The sequence below is a fragment of the Triticum dicoccoides genome, chromosome 2A (genome assembly GCF_002162155.2).
Source record: "Triticum dicoccoides isolate Atlit2015 ecotype Zavitan chromosome 2A, WEW_v2.0, whole genome shotgun sequence".
NCBI lineage: Eukaryota > Viridiplantae > Streptophyta > Magnoliopsida > Poales > Poaceae > Triticum > Triticum dicoccoides.
The window spans coordinates 149,984,059-150,006,518 of record NC_041382.1 but is presented as its reverse complement, the minus strand read 5'-3'; the positions used below and the strand labels follow the sequence as shown (position 1 = coordinate 150,006,518).

The 22,460-nt window shown below is 56.6% G+C and overlaps 1 protein-coding gene across 1 annotated transcript; it reads right to left on the bottom strand.

Annotated features, from left to right (window-relative positions):
• Nucleotides 1-4,434: 4,434 nt before the first annotated feature.
• LOC119353925 (probable LRR receptor-like serine/threonine-protein kinase At1g74360) lies at nt 4,435-8,216 on the bottom strand. Its single transcript, XM_037620624.1, has 2 exons — nt 7,975-8,216; nt 4,435-7,853 (listed from the first exon to the last, which is right to left on the bottom strand). Exons 1-2 carry the CDS (start codon nt 8,018-8,020, stop codon nt 4,567-4,569), a joined length of 3,333 nt encoding a protein of 1,110 aa, XP_037476521.1. The 5' UTR covers nt 8,021-8,216; the 3' UTR covers nt 4,435-4,566.
• Nucleotides 8,217-22,460: the final 14,244 nt, after the last annotated feature.

Genomic DNA, 22,460 nt, shown 5'->3' with positions numbered 1-22,460 from the left:
GGTCTCGGCAATGATGGCAAGGACACGCACAACTTTGCGCGTCAGGTGGCCATGGCAGATCGGTCAGTGTCCACAAAACAGCAAGGGCACACTCAGTCCTACTCTGTTGATCCCCACTGGTACATGGACTCTGGGGCCACGGAGCATCTGACGAGTGAGATGGGCAAGCTCCATACTCGCGAACCCTACCACGGCTCCGACAAGATCCACACCGTCAATGGAGCAGGTATGCATATATCTCATATTGGTCAAACATCTCTTCTCACTAGGCATGCAAATAGGAGTCTTCAACTTCGTAATGTGCTTAGAGTTCCCTCTGTGACACGTAATCTCCTTTCTGTTCCTAAACTTACACGTGATAATAATGTGCTTTGTGAATTTCATCCTTTTGATCTTTTTATTAAGGATCGGGGCACGAGGGATATTCTTCTTAGCGGGCGGCTGTGCCAGGGCCTCTATCGTCTGGAGCATCCTGGTGTCGCTCGTGTTTTCAGTGGAGTTCGGGTATCTCCGTCACAGTGGCATGCTCGTCTTGGTCACCCGGCCACACCTATCGTTCGTCATGTTTTGCGTCGTCATGAGCTTCCTAGCATGTCTAGTAATAAAGATGTAGCAGTGTGTGATGCTTGTCAGCAAGGGAAGAGTCATCAACTTCCTTTTTCGGAGTCTAGTCGTGAGGTGAAACATCCTTTAGAACTTGTGTTTTCAGATGTATGGGGTCCTGCGCAGACTTCTATCAATGGTCACAATTATTATATCAGCTTCGTTGATGCTTATAGTCGTTTTACCTGGCTTTATCTTATTAAACGCAAATCTGATGTGTTTGACATTGTTGTTCAGTTTCAAAAACATGTTGAACGCTTTCTCAAGCACAAAATTGTTCATGTTCAGTCGGACTGGGGGGCGAATATCACAACCTCAACTCCTTTCAGTCGCTTGGGATCGCTCACCGTTTAGCATGTCCACATACACATCAACAGAATGGTTCTGTGGAACGTAAGCATCGTCACATTGTTGAAACTGGTCTTACTCTTTTGGCCCATGCATCGGTTCCGTTCTGATTCTGGAGTTATGCTCTCACCACTGCATGTTTTCTCATAAATCATACTCCCACTCGTGTTTTGAACATGAAGACTCCCATTGAGGTTCTCCTTAATGAACAACCTGATTATAGCTTTTTTTAAGGTTTTTGGGTGTGCTTTCTGGCCACATCTTCGCCCGTATAACAAGCGCAAGCTTGAGTTTCGTTCCAAGAAGTGTGTCTTTCTTGGTTATAGCTCTCTCCATAAAGGATATAAATGTCTTCATGTTCCCACAAATCGTGTCTATATATCTCAGGATGTCGTGTTTGATGAGCATGTTTTTCCCTTTGCCAAGCTCCCTGTGTCCACTGCTGAACCACCATCTTTGCATCCATCCTCTGTTGCATCTAACCAATTTGATGATATTGCATACCCTCCTATTTTGTTGCCTAACCATGGTGCAGGCACTGGACGTGGGGCTCGTTTGCAAATTTTGAAGGCGCCATCGTCTCCCTCGCTGGACTTACCAGCGGTTCACAACGATCAGGGTGTTCCCCTGCATGGCTTCGATCCTCGTGCCCATGCACCTTCGATCGAACTACCCACCGCGCCGTGTGCTTCGGCGCCCCCGACTTTTGGACCGGCGCCACTGGCCTCTGGGATGCCTGTGTCACTGGCTGGGCCGATCGGCTCGGTGCCCCTGGCCCCTGAGCCGACCTCGCCGCTTCGCTCGGCTCCACCGGCCTTGGTGCCCCTGGCCCCTGAGCCGGCCTCACCGCCTCGGCCCGCCTCGCCGGTTTCGCTTGGGCCGTCCTCGCCTGGGCCGAGCTCACCTGCCTCCAGTGTGCTCTCGCCGGTGCTCTCTGAGGCCTCCCCGTTGCTGGCCGAGTTGTCATCGCCATCGCCGTCTTCATCACCTGAGTCCTCTCCGGCTCCAGTGGCTCCTATGGTTCCTCAACGACCACACACACGGAGTCGCAGTGCTGTTTTTCAGCCCAAACAGCGCACTGATGGTACTGTTGCTTGGTTGGCTGCATGTCTGGCTGCTGCTCGTGCGGATCCTACCTCTGAGCCTCGTACGTATCAAGCTGCTCTGAGTATACCTCATTGGCGAGAGGCCATGGAGCAGGAGTATCATGCTCTTCTTCGTAATCAGACATGGACCCTTGTTCCGCCACCACCTCGTGTTAATGTTATTGATTCTAAATGGGTGTTCAAAGTAAAGAAGCATTCTGATGGTTCTATAGAGCGCTACAAGGCGCGACTGGTTGCTAGAGGTTTTCGACAGCGTTATGGTCTTGATTATGAAGACACCTTCAGTCCAGTGGTTAAACCTACTACTATCAGGCTTCTTCTCTCTCTTGCAGTTACTCGGGGTTGGTCTCTTCGTCAGCTTGATGTGCAGAATGCTTTTCTCCATGGTGTTCTGGAACAGGAGGTATATATGCGGCAGCCCCCCGGGTTCTCTGATCCTGATCGTCCTGATTATCTGTGTCGGCTCACTAAAGCACTCTATGGTCTGAAGCAAGCTCCTCGTGCTTGGCATGCTCGTCTTGCGACAGCCCTTCGTGCTCATGGTTTTGTATCATCAGCTGCTGACTCTTCGTTATTTCTTCTACAAAGGCCCAAAGTTACCATGTATCTGCTGGTCTATGTGGATGATATTATCCTCGTCAGTTCCTCTCAGTCGGCCGCTGCTGCTCTTGTTCGGTCTCTTGGTGCTGATTTTGCGGTCAAAGATCTTGGGCAGCTTCACTACTTCCTCGGTGTGGAAGTTTCTTCTGTTCCCAATGGTCTTGTTATGACACAAAAGAAGTACTCTTTGGATTTGTTGCAGCGGGCCGGGATGCTTAAGTGCAAACCGACTACTACACCAATGTCTGCTACTGACAGGATTACTGCTGCTGATGGTGACCTCCTGTCTTCTGCTGATGCGACACAGTACAGGAGTATTGTTGGTGGGCTGCAGTATTTGACGATCACACGTCCAGATATATCCTTTGCTGTCAACAGAGTATGTCAGTATCTTCAGGCACCTCGTGACACTCATTGGTCTGCGGTGAAGCGCATCTTGCGTTACATTCGCTTCACATTGTCCTATGGTTTGCACATTCGATCGAACCCCTCTGGGGTCATTTCGGCGTATTCTGATGCGGATTGGGCTGGCAGTCCGGATGACAGGCGATCCACGGGGGGCTATGCTGTGTTCTTTGGTTCTACCTTGATCGCCTGGAGTGCTCGGAAACAGGCTACTGTTTCGCGTAGCAGTACTGAAGCTGAGTATAAGGCCGTGGCTAATGCAACTGCAGAAATTATCTGGGTACAGTCTTTGCTTCAGGAATTGGGTATATCTCAATCACAGTCTCCTATTCTTTGGTGTGATAATATCGGTGCTACATACCTATCTGCTAATCCGGTATTCCATGCCCGAACGAAACACATCGAAGTGGACTATCATTTTGTACGGGAACGGGTATCTCAGAAGCAACTACAGATCAAGTTCATCTCTTCCAAGGATCAACTTGCAGACATCTTCACCAAACCATTACCACTTCCACAGTTCGAGACTTGTCGACGCAATCTTACCCTTCTAGATTCTTTAGGAAGTGGCTAAGATTGAGGGAGGGTGTTAGACTGTATAGCTTCTGTAGTTGTATACGTATATGTACGTATGATGTAATGTTGTACCCCTTCATTATATATATGAGATAGGCCACCCCTAGAGGGTTGAGCCGATTCCCCCAAATCTATTGTCTCACACTGGATTTTCTTCTTGCGTCAGTTACTTTTTTCTTCTTCCTTTCTTCTTGCCGAGCGCACGAGATGGAGAGGCCGCGCCTCACCGGAGAACCAACCACCCTATCTATTTTAAAGGAAGCCACAGCCATATTATCTACCTTAGGGGTGAGAGGTGCAGGGGATCACCGGAGTTGTTCATTGATGGTGCGGGGCTTAAGGGATGGTCGGGGCGGCGACCAATACATCTGCGGGTGGAGGCGAGGCAGCGACAACTGCCGGGCACAAGGGGTGGAGGCAGGCGGCCATGGCCGGGTAGACCGTGTGGAGCAGGAAGAACCGCCACGAGGAAGGAGGATGAAGAACCGGGGGAGAAGAGGGAGAGGGGGGGGGAGGGAGGGGAGGGGGCAATGACGGCACACAAGCTTCTGACCGTTGGATATCAAGGCCTAAAGCATAAGTGATTGACGCGGGGAATTTTTTTCAATGAAAAAAGATAGCATGCTATAGTATCGCTAAGAGCATACTATTGTGTTTTCATTAATGCCTGCTAAATAAATCAATGTACAATGTCTCGCTAATAACACACTAGCGTGATATAGCAAGCTAATAGCATATTTTAGGGGCCACGCTATTTTGTCGTAGCATGCTATTTTTTCATTGGTTTTTCACCGTATTGTATTGTGCGCTACCAAAACTCTGCTTCTTTATCTTTGTTCCTACGTACATACATGAACGAACACCCAACTGAACTAAACAACCGCATTTTTGTACACAAAGAATAAATTTGTTTTTTAACCTTCAACACCTATGTCAGAGAACTTGTTTGCTCGCCGTCGCTGTGTCCTGAGCTCTTGCAGCATGCACAGCCCACGTCGCCGGCGATGTCCAGCAGCGCCGCGAGGACGACCGGCATGTCCGGCCGCTCATGCGGCGCGTCGGCCGTGCACCGCATGCCCAGCTCGAGAAGATCCCAGAGCACCGTGCCGGTCGTCTGTTGATCCTCCGTTTGCTGCTTCCGGCCCTCCTTCGCGGTGCGCCGGGCCCAGTCGACGAGGCACTCCTCCTCGCCGCCGTCGACCGCGCGCCGGCCCGTGGCGAGCTCCATGAGGAGCACGCCGTAGCTGTACACGTCGCCCTTCGTCGTGGCGCGCCACGTCTGCGCGTACTCCGGCGCCACGTACCCGACCGTGCCGGCCACCACCGTGCTCACGTGGGTGTCGCCGGGGCGGACCACCCTGGCCAGCCCGAAGTCCGTCACCTTGGCGCGCCAGTCGCCGTCCAGGAGCACGTTGCTGGCCTTCACGTCGCGGTGCACCACGGCGGGCACGCACTCATGGTGCAGGAACGCCAGCGCCCGCGCCACGCCCACGGCCGCGTCCAGCCGCGCCGCCCGCCCGAACGCCGCCGTGTCGCAGATCAGCGCCTCCAGGCTCCCGCCGTCGAGCCGCTCGTAGACCAGTATCTTGGCGCCGCCGGAGAGGCACCACCCGTAGAGCGTGACGAGGTTCGGGTGCGGCCACGTGAACCCCATCCGGTCGGCGAGCACCTCCATCTCGGCGCGGAACTCGCGCTCGCCGTCGCCGTCCACGCCGTCGCGCGGCCTGGAGAGCTTCTTCACCGCCACGGCGCGGCCGTCGGGGAGCGCGCCGCGGTACACCACGCCGGAGCCGCCGCGCCCAATCACCCGGTCGTCGGAGAAGTTGCCCGTGGCAGCCAAGATGTCGCGGTAGGTGAACGCCGTCTTGTCCAGCCGGAACACCTTCACTCCCTCCGTCGAGGAGGAGCACCCCGTGGCAGACGACGAGCCGGACGGCGGCGACGAGGACATTCCGAACGCGCACTTGCCCTTGGGGTGCTCGCACGAGAATGGGTCCGGCTCCGGCTCCTGGTCCACCGGGAACCGGGCGCGTAGGCTGGTGATCGCGAACAGGACGGTGCCGGCGATGAAGACGATGACGAGGGAGAAAAGCAGCCACACCATGGTTGTTGGTACGCTGCGCGTCCTAACTGCAGGAGCATCGGCAGCTTCCGGTCGTGGTGGTTTCTTACCGGCAGCTCCACCTTGATGCAATGAAATGAGCGGGTTGCCGAGGAAGGACTGCTCGTCGAAGGTGCCGAACTGGCCGGTGGTGGAGACATTGCCGGAGAGGAGTGGGTTGTATGACACGTTGAACATGGATAGCTCGGTGAGCTTGAACAGGCTCGCCGGGAGCTCGCCGGAGAGGTTGTTGAAGGACAAGTCCATCCTCTCGATGCACAGAATGTCGCCGATCTCCGACGGAATTGGGCCCGAGAGGTTGTTCCTCGAGACGTTCAGCATGACGAGCGGGAGCCGGCCAATCGCCGGTGGCAGCTGCCCCGTGAGACGGTTGCCGTCGAGGTGGAGCAAGCTGAGGCTCCGCATTGCACCGATCTGTGACGGTATCTCACCGGAAAGCAAGTTCCCTGACAGCTGCACGTACCCGGAGACCGTGTTGGACCTTGCCGGCGACGAGGAGTTGGTGCAAATTGGGACGATTCCGTAGCCCTTGAGGATGCGGTCCCATATGGTGCGGCAGTTCTCCCGAGTCATGACGGAGTAGACAAAGCTGAACGGGGGATAGCTCGCAGGGATCCACCGTTTCATGGCCTGGCACTCGCCGGAGCCGGCGAGCACGCTCGTGTCATTCCGGTTCTTGGCGAAGGTCGGGCCGGGATTCCTCCCTATCTCTGTCATCTCCGGTGGAATCTTGCCAGTCAACCGGTTGTCGGCCAGGTTCAGCCAGAGCAAGCTGGTGCAGTTGCCGATTTCAGGTGGTATCTCTCCGAAGAGCTGGTTCCCGGCGAGCATCAGCCATAGCAGCGATGTGAGGTTCCCTATTGTCGCCGGGATCCCACCCGAGAGCGTGTTGTTAGACAGGTCCAGCGCCTGGAGCTCGGCGAGACGGCCGTACACCGGCGGTATGGTGCCGGAGAAGTTGTTCTCGGCGAGCATCAGGTATTTGAGGCTCTTCATGTCGGCCATCTCTGGAGGGAGTTCGCCGGTGAACTGGTTGAAGCTGAGGTCGAGCCTGGCGAGCAGCGGTAGCCGGAGCACGCCGGAGGCCACGATGCCTCCGGTGTAGTTGTTGTGATGAAGCACAAGATACTTCAAGCTCGTGAAGTTGCCGAAAATTTGTTGCACGTCGCCGCCAAACTTGTTGGTGCTCATGTCCAAGAACTGAAGCCTCCCGCAGTTCGTCAGCTCCGGCGGTATCTTCCGATCGAACTTGTTTTTCCCAAGAATCAGCGTCTCGAGGACGGCGAGCTTCCCGATTCCGGCAGGTATAATCCCAGTGAAATTATTCCCCCACAGCGACATGTAGGTCAAATTCGTGCAATTGGCGACGGAATCCGGGAAGCCCCCGACCAGCTGATTATCGGAGAGGTCCAAGGACTGGAGCCTGCAGCCACCAGGAAACGTGCTCCACGGGACGCTGCCGGTGAGGTTGTTCTCGGCGGCGCTGAATTCCCTGAATTTCGCGATCCCCGGCCAGAGCTCGCCGGTGAAGTTGTTGGAGCTGAGGTCGACCTTGTCCAGCCTGGGGCAGCCGTCGTACAGGCCGGTGATGTTGCCCGTGAGATTGTTGGTGGACAGGTCGAGCAAGGTGAGGTCGGCGCATATCGCCGGGAAGTTGACGGCGACGGCGCCCTCGAGCCGGTTCCCCGACACGTCGAGCGTCTGTAGCCTGGTCAGCCCGGAGAGGTTGAGCGGCCCGGTGATGAGGTTGTGGGAAAGGTTGAGGCGCAGGAGGCCGCGGCATTGGTTGAGGTCAGCGGCGGGGAGCGGGCCGGTGATGGAGTTGTCAGAGAGGTCGAGCGTAGTGAGCGCCGGGAGCCGCGAGAAGCCGCCGAACGCCGGGCCGGAGATGGCCGAGCGCGTCAGGTTCAGAGACGCGACGCGGCCGCCCCCGTCGCAGGTGACTCCACCCCACGCGCACGGCGACGGGTCGGACTCCTGCCACCCGTCGTAACCGCCCCGGTTGACCTTGTTGTTGGCAACGAGGAAGCGCTTGAGCTCCACCAGCACCTCCTTGTCGCCAGCGCTCTGCGCGGCAATCAGCACCACCTCACCTTCAAGAGCAATCGACCCCCTCAAATTAGACCGACTCCACGCGCAATTCAGCTCCCACACCCCAAGAAGAGAAGAAGAGAAGAGAGCAAGAAAGTAGAAAGGGAGGCCGGCGGTGTGTACCTGCGAGGAGGAGCAGGCAGAGGAACCGGAGGAGCAGGGGAGACATGGCCTGCCCTCCTGAATAATCATGGAAGAATCGAATCCTAGACGAAAGGTGTGCCTCTCCTCATGCGCGAGCGGTCTATTCTTCTTCTTGGCTTGGCTTCTCTGCTATGCTCGGTGCTCGCTTGGCTCGCCCCTCAGTCCGAAGACGAGGCCGACGAGAGGTGTGAAGTAAGCAAGCGGAAAGACAAAACAAAAGTCTGAGGTTGTTTAGGGGTTAATCCACATGTGGGTGGAGGGACTAGTAGTATGCGGGGGCGTCGCTGTCCCCCCGTCTGGACCTTTGAATTCCCGCTGTTCCATCTTTGTTAATTCGGCGCTGACTGCACGGGGAGCCAAAAGGACACGAGTCTGACCGACTCTCACTGGTTTGGTTGTGCCCGAATTCCCTTGCTTTCCCTCCAAGGCCTTGATTTGTCACCGTTTTTAATCGATGATTTTTAAATTTGAGAGAAGGCACGTCAGCAATGTCGGGAATAAATACTGCGAGAACGAGAAGGGATCGAGCAAGACTGTTTTTTAACAGCTCAGACGACATCTCAAGCTACCATATGGCCGCATGACGACATCTCAAGATCCTTGATCCTAGCGTAGGTGCCCGCCGAAATTCCACCGGAAGCTTCGTTGGATGTTGTTTCCTTTCTCTTGATCAACTACTAGTAACGTTTTTCGTTTTTCCCTAAAAGAAAAACTGGTAGTGGGTCCTACCTTGTGCTTTCTTCTTCCACTTTCCATTTCTAAACTACCAGGGTCATTATTAGTGGGTCCTACCTTGTGCCCAGCGTGAGGATGCATGCAAGGAATGGTAGCAATCCCGTGAGCGCCTGGACCCACCAAAATTTTCTTTCTCAGTTGCATGCAAGCACCCTGGTCCAGCACGTTCTCTGTGCTCCGTGAATTTAGCCACACATGCAAGCACGGGCCCGCCACTTTCCCTAATCTCTCTCGCCCCCCTGATTTCAACGGGGGGTGGGGGGCCGGCGTGTCCTCAATCTCTGCCACTCTGGTTAGTTAAAAAGGAAATTCAACTCGTTGCGCACATATTTAAGAGGAAAGCCTACCTGGTCCGAAACCGAGCGTTGCGACGCGCGCGCGCGTGTTAGCCATCCTCGTACTATGGTCCAGGTAATAGCGGCCGCCGTTGTTGACAGGCGGAAGGGCGGCAACGGTTTGGGTCAGCCTGCCGCGGGAGTTATGATGGGGCCGAAGCGAACGGCCTGCGCACGGGTGACCCGTGCGCGTGCGCGTGCGCGTGGTGGGCGCGCGCGTGTGCAGACGTGAAGCTTCCAAAACGCACAATGCAGTAATGATGCGCTCTACGCGTGTGAAGAGTTAAGAGCAACAGCCGTTCGGTCCCTCAAACACCCACAGACACGTCTTACCAATCCGCCCTTTCAAACGCCCTACCGTGTCCACGGACAGTGACAAATCACGTCTCAAATAATGCATTTCACATCCGAATATCTTAAATTAGAAACCTTAAATCCATATTATTACATGCAACGCAACGATCTTTGAGCGAAGCTCGTCCGGCTCCGTCCCATGTCCGGCGGCCGGCTGTGCCCCTCATAGTGTCGGTCCGGTCACCACCTAGGTAGAGTAGGGCATAGGACACAAGCCGTCTCACGTGACTCAAGGCGCCGCCGTCTCCCATGCCCCACTCTTCCTCGTCGGAGCCCGAAACCCGAATAGTGCCGGTGGATGTCAGATTGATGATGGATTCCTCCTAGGACGAGCCGGTGACGTCCACCAGTACGCGGTTGCGGCGCCCGGACTGCTGCATCATACGGGGCGTCGGAGAATGCGACTCTGTCTCGCCGACGTCCACCGCCGCCTCCCGCGCCCGCTGCCTCGCACAGCGGGCACGTCGTGCCATGTTCTCGTCGGACGAGGCCCATGGTGCGTCCCGATGCTCGGCGCGCCAACAGAGGGGTTGTACGTCCGCCACCGCGTTCGAACGCCAGATGAACCGCACCGCCTTCGGCGAGGGAGCGACAACACACCTAGCGCCGAATCCATGCGCTATTTGGGCGATGCGATGGATTCCCTGCGGAAGGAGTCCCACCATTGCCGGGCACGGGCTTCCTCTCGGGGGTGGCGGAGCACAAGCCGGACGACCATCTCCTTCTCGGGGCCGCGTAGGATGAGCTCGGGGTCAATGGATCTACATGTGAAGGACTCAGATCCGCCGCCTGCCATGCCAAAGACGGCCAGAGACCGCCAGACGGGAGCTTGTGTGGCGGAGGGGAGTGCAGTAAAGTGGCTAGGGTTTGGTCCGGCGAACGGATGGTGAGGAATATATGTGGGGTCGGGCGGGGCAGCGTGGGCTTGGTCCGACATGGAGGACACGCCCAGGCGCCCTTATATGTGCCCCATATTTGGGCTGGATATGAGGGGTGCAAGTCAGCCTGGGTGAGGGTGTCCTGAATTAGGGGGTCCTCGAGCGTCCGAGCTATGTGACGTGGGCCAGACTGATGGGCCATGAAGATACAAGCCGAAAGACTTTTCCCCATGTCCGGATGGGACTCTCCTTTGCGTGGATGGCAAGCTTGGCGTGCGAATATGAAGATTCCTTTCTCTGTGAACCGACTTTGTACAACCCTAGCCCACTCCGGTGTCTATATAAACCGGAGGGTGTAGTCCGTAGAGGCAATCATAATCATACATGCTAGACATCTAGGGTTTAGCCATTACGATCTTGTGGTAGGTCAACTCTTGTAACCCCTATACTCATCAAAGTCAATCAAGCAGGACGTAGAGTATTACCTCCATCAAAAGGGCCCGAACCTGGGTAAACACCGTGTCCCTGTCTCCTATTACCTTCGATCTTTAGACACACGGTTCGGGACCCCCTACCCGTGATCTTTCGGTTTTGACACCGACATTGGTGCTTTCATTGACAGTTCCACTCTGTCGTCGAAAGGCTCGATGGCTTCATCGATCATCTACAACAATACTTCCGGGAAGGAGATTTTTCTCCCCGACCAAATCTTCAAATTCGGTGGCTTCGCATTGCGGGGCAACTTAGTCGGCCACCTGGAGCAGATCGATAGCTACGCCCCTGGTCACCAGATCAGTTTCGGAAATCTGATCTATGTCGCTGACATCCGAGGAGACTTGATCTTCCAAGGGTCCGCGGCCCCAACCACCGCTCCGGCCTTAGATCCGGAGCGCATCACCAGGTCCGACGATGGGAGTCTAGAGCCCGCCGAACTATTTGCGGCTATAGAGCTCAACGCTGGAGAACCGGAGAGGATAGCGCCACCGGCAACCATCACAAAGCCGGACTCTTCTCCGGACACTAGCTTCGAACCCTCGCAGTCCGTGTCTTGCGAGCTCGACCAGGGAACTTCGGTCCCCATCCAAACCTCGCTCTTAAACGAGGCTCTGGACCTAATGCGATCCCTCGCCATCACAGAGGAACCGTTCCCGAATTGCGCCCAACCCGGACTAGGGGATGAAAATAGGGAATTTTACTTCCCACCCACCACCGACTTTATAGCCACTGGCGAGGATCTAACTGACATGCTCGACTACAACTCCGAAGACATCGACGGTATGGACGACGGTGCCGGAGAGGAGCAAGCCCAAAACCCGCCATTCACCGGACGCTGGACGGCCACTTTCTCATACGACGTGTACATGGTGGGCACACCTAAAGAAGGCGATGGCGATGATGAGAAGGATCCAGTCGAGGACGAACCTCCTGAGATACCACCAAAGCGTCGACGTCAGCGGCGCCGTTCTAAATCGCGTCACGAAAAGGACAACAATACCGGCATCGGAGACGATGATACTCCGGAGAACGCCGAAGACCAAGAAGACCCCATCGAACCAACATCCGAATAGGATGATCGGGAGGACGGGCAGGTCGACCCTAACGAGCAAGCAAGGAACAAAGACTCAGAGGATATCAACTATCTACCACTCTCTGAGGACGACGTGAGCCTTGGCAAAGAAGATTTTATCGTGCCAGAAGAACACCTCGAACAAGAGCGCTTTCAGCGCCGGCTAATAGCCACGACAAGAAGCCTAAAACAGAAGCAGCAGAAGCTCCAAGCTGACTAAGATCTGCTCAACGACAGATGGACTAATGTCCTGGCAGCCGAAGAATACGGCCTCGAGCACCCAACAAAGAGTTACCCGAAGCGTAAACTGCTACCCCAATTCGACGATGAGGCGCTGGAGCCCATACCACCCGTGCGTAACACGGCTGGCGGACCTGACCGACCACCACGTGGCCGGGTCAGAACGGCAACTCAAGCCGAACACCAGCCCGTGCCACCTCGTTGTAAAAAAAAGAGAAACAACAGTTCGGGGATACACATATGACCTACAAAAGGACCTGGAAAATAGAGCAGGTCAGACCAGATCAATTTATGGATCGCGGGGGCATGCCCCGATGCGAGAGGATAGTTATCAATCCTGGCGCAACAAGCGCAACCACGCCCAGTCCGGAAACCGCATACGGACTTCATCCGAACTACGTCGTGACATGGCCCGATATAGAGGTGCCGCACACCCCCTATACTCCACCGATGAGGTAATGGAGCACTAGTTCCCAGAAGGGTTTAAACCCGTGAACATTAAATCACACGACGGCACAACAAACCCTGCAGTATGGATTGAAGATTTTTTCTCCACATTCACATGGCTCGCGGTGACGATCTACACACGATCAAATACCTTCCCCAAAATCTTAAGGGGCCAGCTCGACACTGATTAAATAGCCTCCCAGAAAACTCTATCGGAAGTTGGGAAGACCTGGAGGACGCCTTTAGAGATAACTTCCAAGGCACCTACATCCAACCTCCGGATGCCGATGACCTAAGTCATATTGTCCATCAATCAGGAGAGTCCGCCCGAAAATTCTGGACTAGGTTCCTCACCAAAAGAACCAGATTGTCGATTGCCCAGACGCCGAAGCCCTAGCGGCCTTTAAACATAGCATTCATGTCGGAGTAATGGGCCACGGGTAGGCCAACTCGAGCCCCAGAACCTTTCAAGACATCGGATCAGGCTACGCCCCTCAAGGCCCCAGGACGAAGAGCCGCCTTCAAGAAGTCAATGGCAAGACGGCCGACTGACCACTTGCGGCCGAGTCCCAGGGATGACCACAGGGTAAGCCGACTCCTGACTGGCAAATTTCGGAGAAGCCGGCTTTGGGGAGTCGGCCTGTGACTCCAACAAACCCCGTGACCTCATCAAGGGGGACGGGGCGGGAGAGTGGCTACAGTGAAGCCCACTCCCGCCCCTTACCAAGGGCGGGCATGGCCACAGCACGCCGTACCCCGGAAGATCTCCGTGTGGCGTGGCACTGTTGCCATGCCGGCCCTGACATCAGCACCACAGGACCGAATCCTGCGCCCACGACGGCTTGTCTGTACGGCTCAGAGGCAGCGGGTCCCACCAGCCGGTGAGACCCCAGGAGACGGCAAGAGGACCACCAGTCGGACCCATCGGAAGTCGGCCGAGCCCTCCCCCGGGGCCCACGCACCATTAATCAAGATGTGATGGAGAGTGGCAATAGTGATCGCCCGCCAGGCGGCGGGGCTGTTGCCACGACCCCATGATCAAGCCCGCGTCATCAGAAGCACGGCACAGTAATCAGCAGCCGGCAAGACCTGCCCACGGCGGACGCGGCCTATCGGCTCCGTACCAAGCCAGTCGGCGGGGCCCGCCCAACGGTCGGCGGGGAAGACGGAGGCCAGAGGCGCTGACGGCTGGGCCCGCGTCCCGCCGGATTACCATTGTACCCCTGGGGGATAGGCCTATATAAGCCCCCCAGGGCACCCATGCAAGAGGTTGGAACCCATTAGCTCTAGGCCAGATCATATAGAAGGGAGAGAGCTAGCCTTGCCCTCTCCTACCTCCAAGAAACAACTCAAGGAGCAACCGTGTAAACACTTTGCCATAGTGATCATGCGGAGACCCCGCATAGCAGCAGTAGGGGTATTATCTCCCCGGAGAGCCCTGAAGCTGGGTAAGATTCGCCGGCATGCATGCCTTCGCCTCATCCCGTTTCTAGGCACCGGCGATGTTCTACTCGCCCCATCATGATAAGCCATCCTTTGGCATATGGCGCACCAAACCCCCGACATTTGGCGCCCACCGTGGGGCCTGGTGCACCGCCGTCCGGAGACCTGTTCTGGATGGGAACCCTTTTTCTCCCTGGCGAGCGCAGCCAGCCAGGCACGCCAGACGGAGTTTGTGCCAACGCGCTAAGCGGCGTTGAGATCGCCTGCGCAGCCAGCTGCCTGGCCGAACTTGTCGGCGAGGTTCGCCTCTGCGACGAACCTGCATCCAACGCAGGCACGGGCGGCCCCGAGAGCCTCCTCGCGGGCCTCCTCGATCAGCTCGACGTTTTCGGCGAGCCTGCCGTAGACTTAGAGTCCGTAGGCTCCACCGACCCGATGCTGGTCGACTCCGACACCGCGTCGCTCGACGCGTTCCCCACCAATGTAGTGGTCTACGATGAACCTCTCCCTTGCGCGGAGAGCAACGGAAGCACCGTCACCGAGGTGCTCGTCATCAGTCATGACGAGCTCCCCGACGGAGGAGCGCACGACTCACTCGGCGTGGTGCTACAAGACCTAACTGCGCCCATTCTGGAAGACGCTGATGCAGAGACGTTGGAGGCGCGCCGCCTTCAGCTCGTTGAAGGCGTGAAGAAGCTGGCCAGCATGAGGCACTTGTCAGAAGCCTACCAGCGGGAGATGGATCGCGCCGTCGGCGGCTCGCCGGCCCCGGCAGGGCCCAGCTGCCTTGGCGCGGTCCAGCAGCGCGGCGTAGCTATCGCCAACCTGTTTGGGGCAAGCCGCCCTGTGTACGCTACACCAGCGGAGAACATCCAAGCCGCCCAGGCAGCGGAGGATGAGCTGGACAATTTTGAGGGCGAAGAACGCCGCCTCATGATGGAGCGAGTCTAGCGGCTCCTCGACGCGGCCGCCGCGCAGAACGAGGCCGGCTGCCGCATGGAGGTGCCGCAGCGGCCAAACGACGACCTTCACCGAGATCAAGGCGCGACGACTCGGACGCTGACTGGCGGCGCCCGAGGAAGAAGAGACAAGGAGCCGGCTGTCAGCCACAGTCGGACTCGCATTACCATAGAGCGCGATCGAGACGGCCGCCCGAGAGCAGTGGAACGACGGGACGTCTGTCCGCCTCCCCCTCCTCACAAGGAGAGGCGAGTCTCCCCGCCGCCTGTTGACCATCCGACTCTCGGCGACCGCCTTGGCCGTCGAGAGGGAGTTGGAGAGAATGACGCCCACCACCGGATCCTTAGCGCTGGAATAAGAAGACGAGCCGGGTCCGCCTTGTTTCGGGCCCCGCATTCGGGACGAGCCCTTTCCCAGAGGGTTCACGCTCCCAAGAGACACGCCAAAGTATACCGGCTCCGTGAAGCCGGAAGACTGGCTAGTCGACTACTCCACGACTGTCAGCATAGCAAACGGCAACAAGCGTGTAGGCGTAAAGTACGTTCCGCTCATGCTCCAGGGCACGGCCCGGACATGGCTGAACAGCCTGAAGCCCCGCAGCATCAACAGCTGGGTCGACTTCACCGAAGCATTCGTCCGCAACTTCTCCAGCACGTACAAGTGCCCTCCCAAGCCTCGTCAGCTCTCCTTGTGCGTACAAGGCCCCGACGAGTCGACTCGCGATTACCTCACGCGTTGGGCCGAGCTTCGGAACTCCTGTGAGGGCATGCACGAGGTGCAGGCCATCGAGTACTTCACAACCGGGTGTAGAGAAGGCACCCTCCTCAAGCACAAGCTCCTCTAGGACGAGCCAGAAACCCTCGACGAGCTGCTGATCATAGCGGACAAGTACGCCACGGCCGACTCCTCCATGAAGGCGGAGATTCAAATCAGCACGACTGGCAAAGTGGCCCCTCAAGCTCCAAGAACTCCGGCGGCAGACGCCAACCGGCGACAACAGCAGGGCGACCACAAGCACAAGGCCCCGCAGCCGGCTTCCAGCAGCCGGCAGGTCGCGGTCGTTGAAGCCTAGCAGCCAGATGAGCAGCCTCCGCCCAAGCGACAGAAAGGCGGCAAGCCAAACTGGTTGCCGGCCTTCTCCTATGAGCAGACCCTGGATGGACCTTGCAAGTTCCATAGCGGCGTGAAGCCGTCGAATCACACCACCCGGAAGTGCCACTGGCTCACCAGGATTGCTAAGGGAGACGGCCTCCTGCCTCCCCCGCCTGCTGGGCAGCCGCCTCCGCCTCCGCCCCAGCAGCCGGCTGTCAGGCCAGTCGGCGCAGTATAAGACGAATACCCTGAAGAGCACGGAGCCTATGTGGTGTTTACCAGTATGGCTGATGACCGACGTAGCAGGCGGTTGCAGCGACAAGAGGTGAATGCAGTAGCATCGGAGACGCCAGAGTTCATGCACTGGTCCGAGAAGCCCATCAGCTGGAGCAGGGCTGACCACCCAGAAGTGATGCCGAGTCCGGGCTCCTATGCCTTGGTCCTGGACGCCACCTTTGCTACGTACAGACGAGCCGCGCGTTTCTCGCGAGTTCTGATAGACGGAGGCAGCAGCATCAATATCCTGTACAAGGACACCATGGAGAAGTTAGGAATCAAGCAAAGATAGCTTCAGAACAGCCGAACTGTGTTCCATGGCATTGTTCCTGGGCTTTCCTGCTCACCAATCGGCAAGATCCTGATGGACGTCCTCTTTGGAGACAAAGATCACTTTCGCCGAGAGTCTGTTTGGTTTGAGGTGGTGGACCTCTCGAGCGCATACTCGGTCGACCCGCCTTGGCCAAGTTCATGGCAGTCCCCCACTACGCCTACCTCAAGATGAAGATGCCCAGTTCCAGAGGAATTCTGACTGTGGCTGGCGACTACCAGAAGTCGTCTGCTTGCGCGACTGAGAACAGTCGGCTGGCCGAGTCCCTGGTAATCGCGGCCGAGAAGCGGCTCCTTTAGCGAGTTGTGGCGATGGCCGGCAAGCAGCCTGAGGTATCGCCCAACCCAAAAGAGTCGGAGGCTGAGGGTTCGTTCAAACCGGCCAAAGAGACAAAGAAGATACCCTTGGATCTGGAGCACCCAGAGAGGTACGCCATCGTAGGTGCAAATCTCGACAGCAAATAGGAAGGCGAGCTCGTCGATTTCCTCCATGAGAATCGGGACATCTTCACATGGTCCCCCAAAGACATGCCAGGTGTACTGACGGAATTCGCCGAGCACAAGTTACATGTCCGATCTGATGCAAAGCCGGTCAGGCAGCCCCTGCGCCGCCTATCAGAAGAGAAGAGAAGAGTTGTCGGAGAAGAGATAGCCCGACTCCTAGCAGCCGGCTTCGTTATGGAAGTGTTCTTTCCAGAATGGCTAGCAAATCTGGTCCTGGTACTGAAGAAGAACAAGCAGTGGTGAATGTGTATTGACTACACGAGCCTCAACAAGGCCTGCCCCAAGGACCCATTTGCTCTACCAAGAATCGATCAGGTGATAGACTCCACAGCCGGATGCGAGCTGTTGAGTTTTTTGGGTGCATACTCAGGATATCACTAGATCAAGCTGAACCCGGCTGACAGACTGAAGACCGCCTTCATCACACCGTTTGGAGCCTTCTGCTACCTCACCATGATGTTCGGCTTAAGGAATGCCGGCGCCACCTTTCAGCGTTGCATGCAGAAGTGCCTCCTCAAGCAGCTCGGCAGAAACACCCACGTCTATGTAGACGACGTGGTGGTGAAGACGGAAAAGCGCGGAACCCTGCTGGAAGACCTCAAGGAGACCTTTGAGAACCTATGCCGATTCCAGATCAAGCTCAATCCCGAGAAGTGCGTCTTCGGAGTACCAGCCGGCCAGCTCCTTGGCTTCCTGGTCTCTGAACGCGGCATAGAATGCAACCCAGTAAAGATCAAGGCCATTGAGAGAATGGAGGTACCCAGCCGACTGCTGGATGTGCAAAGGTTCACCGGCTGCTTGGCATCCATCAGCCGATTCATCAGTCGGCTGGGCGAGAAAGCTCTCCCCTTATACCAACTCATGAAGAAGACCACTTTTTCGAGTGGAACCATAAGGCAGACGAAGCTTTTCTCCAGTTGAAGAAGATGCTGACTACTCCACCCGTCCTGGCGGCTCCGACCCCCAAGGAACCTATGCTCCTGTACATCGCCGCCACTAGCCGGGTGGTCAGCATGATCATTGTAGTAGAACGCAAGGAGGAAGGCAGGGCACTACCTATCCAGAGACCGGTATATTACCTGAGCGAAGTACTGTCGACCTCCAAGCAGAACTACCCCCACTACCAGAAGATGTGCTATGGTGTACACTTTACTGCCAAGAAATTGAAGCCTTACTTTCAAGAGCATCCAATCACGATGGTCTGCACGGCCCCGCTTGCCGAGATCATTGGTAGCCGAGATGCTTCTGGCCGAGTGGCCAAGTGGGCCATAGAGCTGGCTCCCTACACCATCCACTACCAGCCCCGCACTGCTATCAAGTCACAAGCATTGGCCGACTTTCTCGTCGACTGGGCCGAGACCCAGTACCTACCTCCAGCGCCTGATTCCACCCATTGGCAGATCCATTTCGACGGCTCCAAGATGCGCACCGGCTTGGGAGCCGGCGTCGTCCTCACCTCTCCCAAAGGCGACAAGCTCAAATACGCGCTGCAAATCCACTTTGCTGCCTCCAACAACGTCGCCGAGTACGAGGCGCTCATTCATGGGCTCCGGCTTGCCAAAGAACTTGGCATCCGCCGAATCTTGTGTTATGGCGACTCGGACTTAGTGGTCCAGCAGTCATCTGGCGACTGGGACGCGAAAGATGCAAACATGGCGAGTTACCGTTTCCTCGTGCAGCAACTCAGCGGGTATTTTGAAGGGTGCGAGTTCCTCCATGTGCCAAGAAATGACAACGACTAAGCAGACGCCTTGGCACGAATCGGCTCTACCCGCCAAGCAATACCATCCGGCGTCGCCCTTCAACGCCTCCTCAAGCCGTATGTCAAGCCTTCACCAGAATCAGACTCCATTTTTGTGCCGACTCCTCCCGAAGACGTCGGAACCGACTCCAGAGCCCCGGCAGTCGGTACGGGGATTTCGGCAAATGGCTCCAAAGCCGCCACAGTCGAACCCGGCCCGGGGACTGCGGCAGTGGACTCGAAGACTCCAGAACTCGACCCAAGGGCCGCGCTAGTCGGCCCGGGGACTTCATTAACCCAGCAAGCGGTTGTTGACTCCAACCCGCCGCCTCCCAGCCCAACCACCCTCGTCCAAGTCGCAGTTCTGGCAGTCGAAGAAGTAGCAGCACCCTCATGGGCCCAGCCCATCCTCAAATTCCTGGTGAGCAAAGAGCTGCCAATTGATGAGACCTCAGCTCGGCAAGTACAACGCCGGGTGGCAGCCTACACCATAGTCAATAGAGAGCTGGTAAGGCGCAGCGTCACTGGTGTCTACCAGCGCTGCGTAGAGCCAGAGCAAGGTCAAGCAATTCTCGAAGACATCAATCAAGGCGAGTGCGGCCACCATGCGGCTTCAAGAGCGCTCGTCGCAAAAGCCTTTCGACACGGTTTCTTCTGGCCGACTGCCCTAGAAGAGGCCAAGCAGTTGGTCCAAAAATGCAAAGGGTGCCAGAAGTTCAGCTCCAAGCCGCACCAGCCCGCTTCTGCACTCAAGACCATCCCCATTGCCTGGCCTTTCACAGTTTGGGGTCTAGACATAGTGGGACCATTCAAGACATCACGAGGTGGCTTAACTCACTTACTTGTCGCAGTGGACAAGTTCACCAAGTGGATAGAAGCGAAGCCAATCAAGAAGCTGAACGGCCCGACTGCCGTGACTTTCATCGCCGATATCACAATTCGGTACAGCATACCACACAACATCATCACCAACAACGGCACAAATTTCACCAAAGGCGCCTTGGCCCGTTTTTACACAACACAGGGCATCCGACTGGACCTAGCATCCGTCGCCCATCCACAGTCAAACGGCCATGTGGAGCGAGCAAACGGCCTCATCCTGTCCGGCATCAAACCCCGGCTGATCGAGCCTCTAGAGCGCTCGGCTGGCTGCTGGCTCGATGAGCTACCAGCCGTCCTCTGGAGTCTGTGCACGACTCCAAACAAGTCAACTGGCTTCACGCCTTTCTTCCTCGTCTATGGTGCCGAAGCCGTCATCCCAACAGACATAGAGTTCGACTCCCCACGAGTCACCATGTACACCGAGGAGGAAGCAGAAGAAGCACGACAAGACGGCGTTGATCTGCTGGAAGAGGGCCGGCTGTTGGCACTCAGCCGGTCCAGCATCTACCAGCAGAGCCTGCGCCGATACCACAATAGGAAGGTCAGGCCAAGATCTTTCCAAGAAGGCGACCTTGTGCTCCGGCTGATCCAGCGAACAGCCGGCCAGCACAAGCTGTCGGCGCCTTGGGAAGGCCCTTTCATCATCAGCAAAGTACTGGGCAACGACTCCTACTATCTGATTGACGCTCAGAAGCCCCGAGCACGCAAGAGGGACGACTCCGGCAAGGAGACAGAGCGGCCATGGAATGCAAATCTCCTCTGAAGATTTTATAGTTGATGCAGTATGTACCACGCTACCTTTTGTATTAAAGTACCAAGACTTCGGGCCCCCCAAGACGAGCTCGGGGACTGCCCTCTTTTGTCTGTATGATAAAAATTATGCCTGCAAGTATGTTACTCCTTTTTATGCCGTTTGGCACCGGGCTCGACAAGTCGGCCCGGGGACTTGCCGCCTTGCACTATGAAATGCTTCCTGCAGTCGGACAAGTAGTGTGTAAACGCCTAAACCGTCTCCTGTCAGAAGCCGCAGCTTGCAGAGCGACTGTATGGTGGGCAGAAGTAAGGTAGAATGGGCATTCACATGAAAAATGGCTAAGGACTCAAAGCATAAAACATAGCTCAAGACGGCTTCCAGCCTTTTTGCAAACCGACTCTCGAGTAGTCGGATTGCCGCCTCCTATTCAACTTGCTCAAAAACTCTTAAAAACGGCTAAGTACTTGCCTTCCCAAAGTAGCCAAGCATTTGATCCAGCGGCAGTCCGCAGAGCGGCTGTCCGATTGGCAAGGCAGGCAACTAAGAGAAAGCAGCAAAGGAAAAAAATCCAAAAGAGCAATGAGCAAGAAAAGATAGAACTCGGATAAATATATTTACATAGCATAGGTCCTTGGCCGAATCTTCGAGCAGTAGTTCAAAATACACCCCGTGGGTGGAATTGTGCGAATTAACAAGTTCTTCAAAGACTACTGAAGCAGATAAAATAAAGGTAAAGCGGCAGCTTAGGAAGCAGCTGACGGATTCGAAGGGTCGGACGAGGCGGCAGCGTCAGGCGTCGGGGCGGCCGGCTGGCTAGTCTCGGCTTAATCGCCTCCGGCGGCAGTCGGGTTGGTCGCACGCGGCTCGTTGCTGGAGGCGCGGTCGAGCTGAGGCTGGCCGTCTGCTCCGTCTTCTGGTGCCTCCGTCTCGCCTCCGTCCTCCGCCTCGCCTTCCTCCTTGACACTGGAGCCAATCACCTCCGCCGAGTCCTCGCCGTAGTCTGGGTTCATCCCAAACCACTCCGGCGGTACCTCATCGCCATCTTGAGACCGCTCGGGGACGAAGATGCTGGTGTCGGTGTAGTCGGCGATTGCCGCAGCACACTTGACGAGGGCGTCTTCCGCAGCTGCCAGCTCCGGCTGGGCCTTCGACCGAAGCGTGGCCAGCCGGTCTAGATCCAGCCCCGGATACCACGCCTTGACGAACTCCAAGGCCCGGCGCGCTCCAGCTCGGGCCGAAGAGCCCTTCCAGGCCTCAAGATGACCAGCCATGACCTCTAGCTAGTCGGCCGTCAGGCTGGGGGTGTGCGGAGCCTGCATGTCCGGCTACAGGGCGGCAATCGCCTGGGCACCGACACGTTGAAGCCGGCGCAGCATCTGGTGAGTCGGCCGAAGGCGAGCCTCGATGCTCAGGATGTGCTCGTCAAGGGTTCGGGGGGCGTCGGCGGCGATCTCTGCGCCCTCTACCCTCCGACCTTCACGATCAGCCTCGATGGCTTGGATGGCGCCTTGCGAGTGCCCAGGAAAGAAGTCTGCCAAGATGGAAGAAACGAAGAAGCAAGTCAAAAACCAGGAGTCGGCACGACTTATAATCGGCAGCTCAAAGAAAGAAAGTAAAGAAACTCACCATCAACGATGTCTTCAATCTCATGGAAGCCGGAGGCTAGCATTGCCTCCTTGTTAGACCAGGAGGAGCGCTCGCTCGCGAACTCAGCCAGGAGGGCAGTCTCCGTCTCTTCCGCCTCCCTCTGCATCTTCAAAAGCAGCTCCTTCTGCTCTGCCAATTGAGTGGCCAGCAGATCGCGCTCCGTGGCGAGCTTGCTGCACTCCTCCCCTTTGGTGCGCAATGCGGAGGTGGCTTCGCTCAACTGCTGTTGAAGAGCAACATTGGCTCCTGAAAAGAAGAAAGAAAGAAGGCGTTAAGTCAT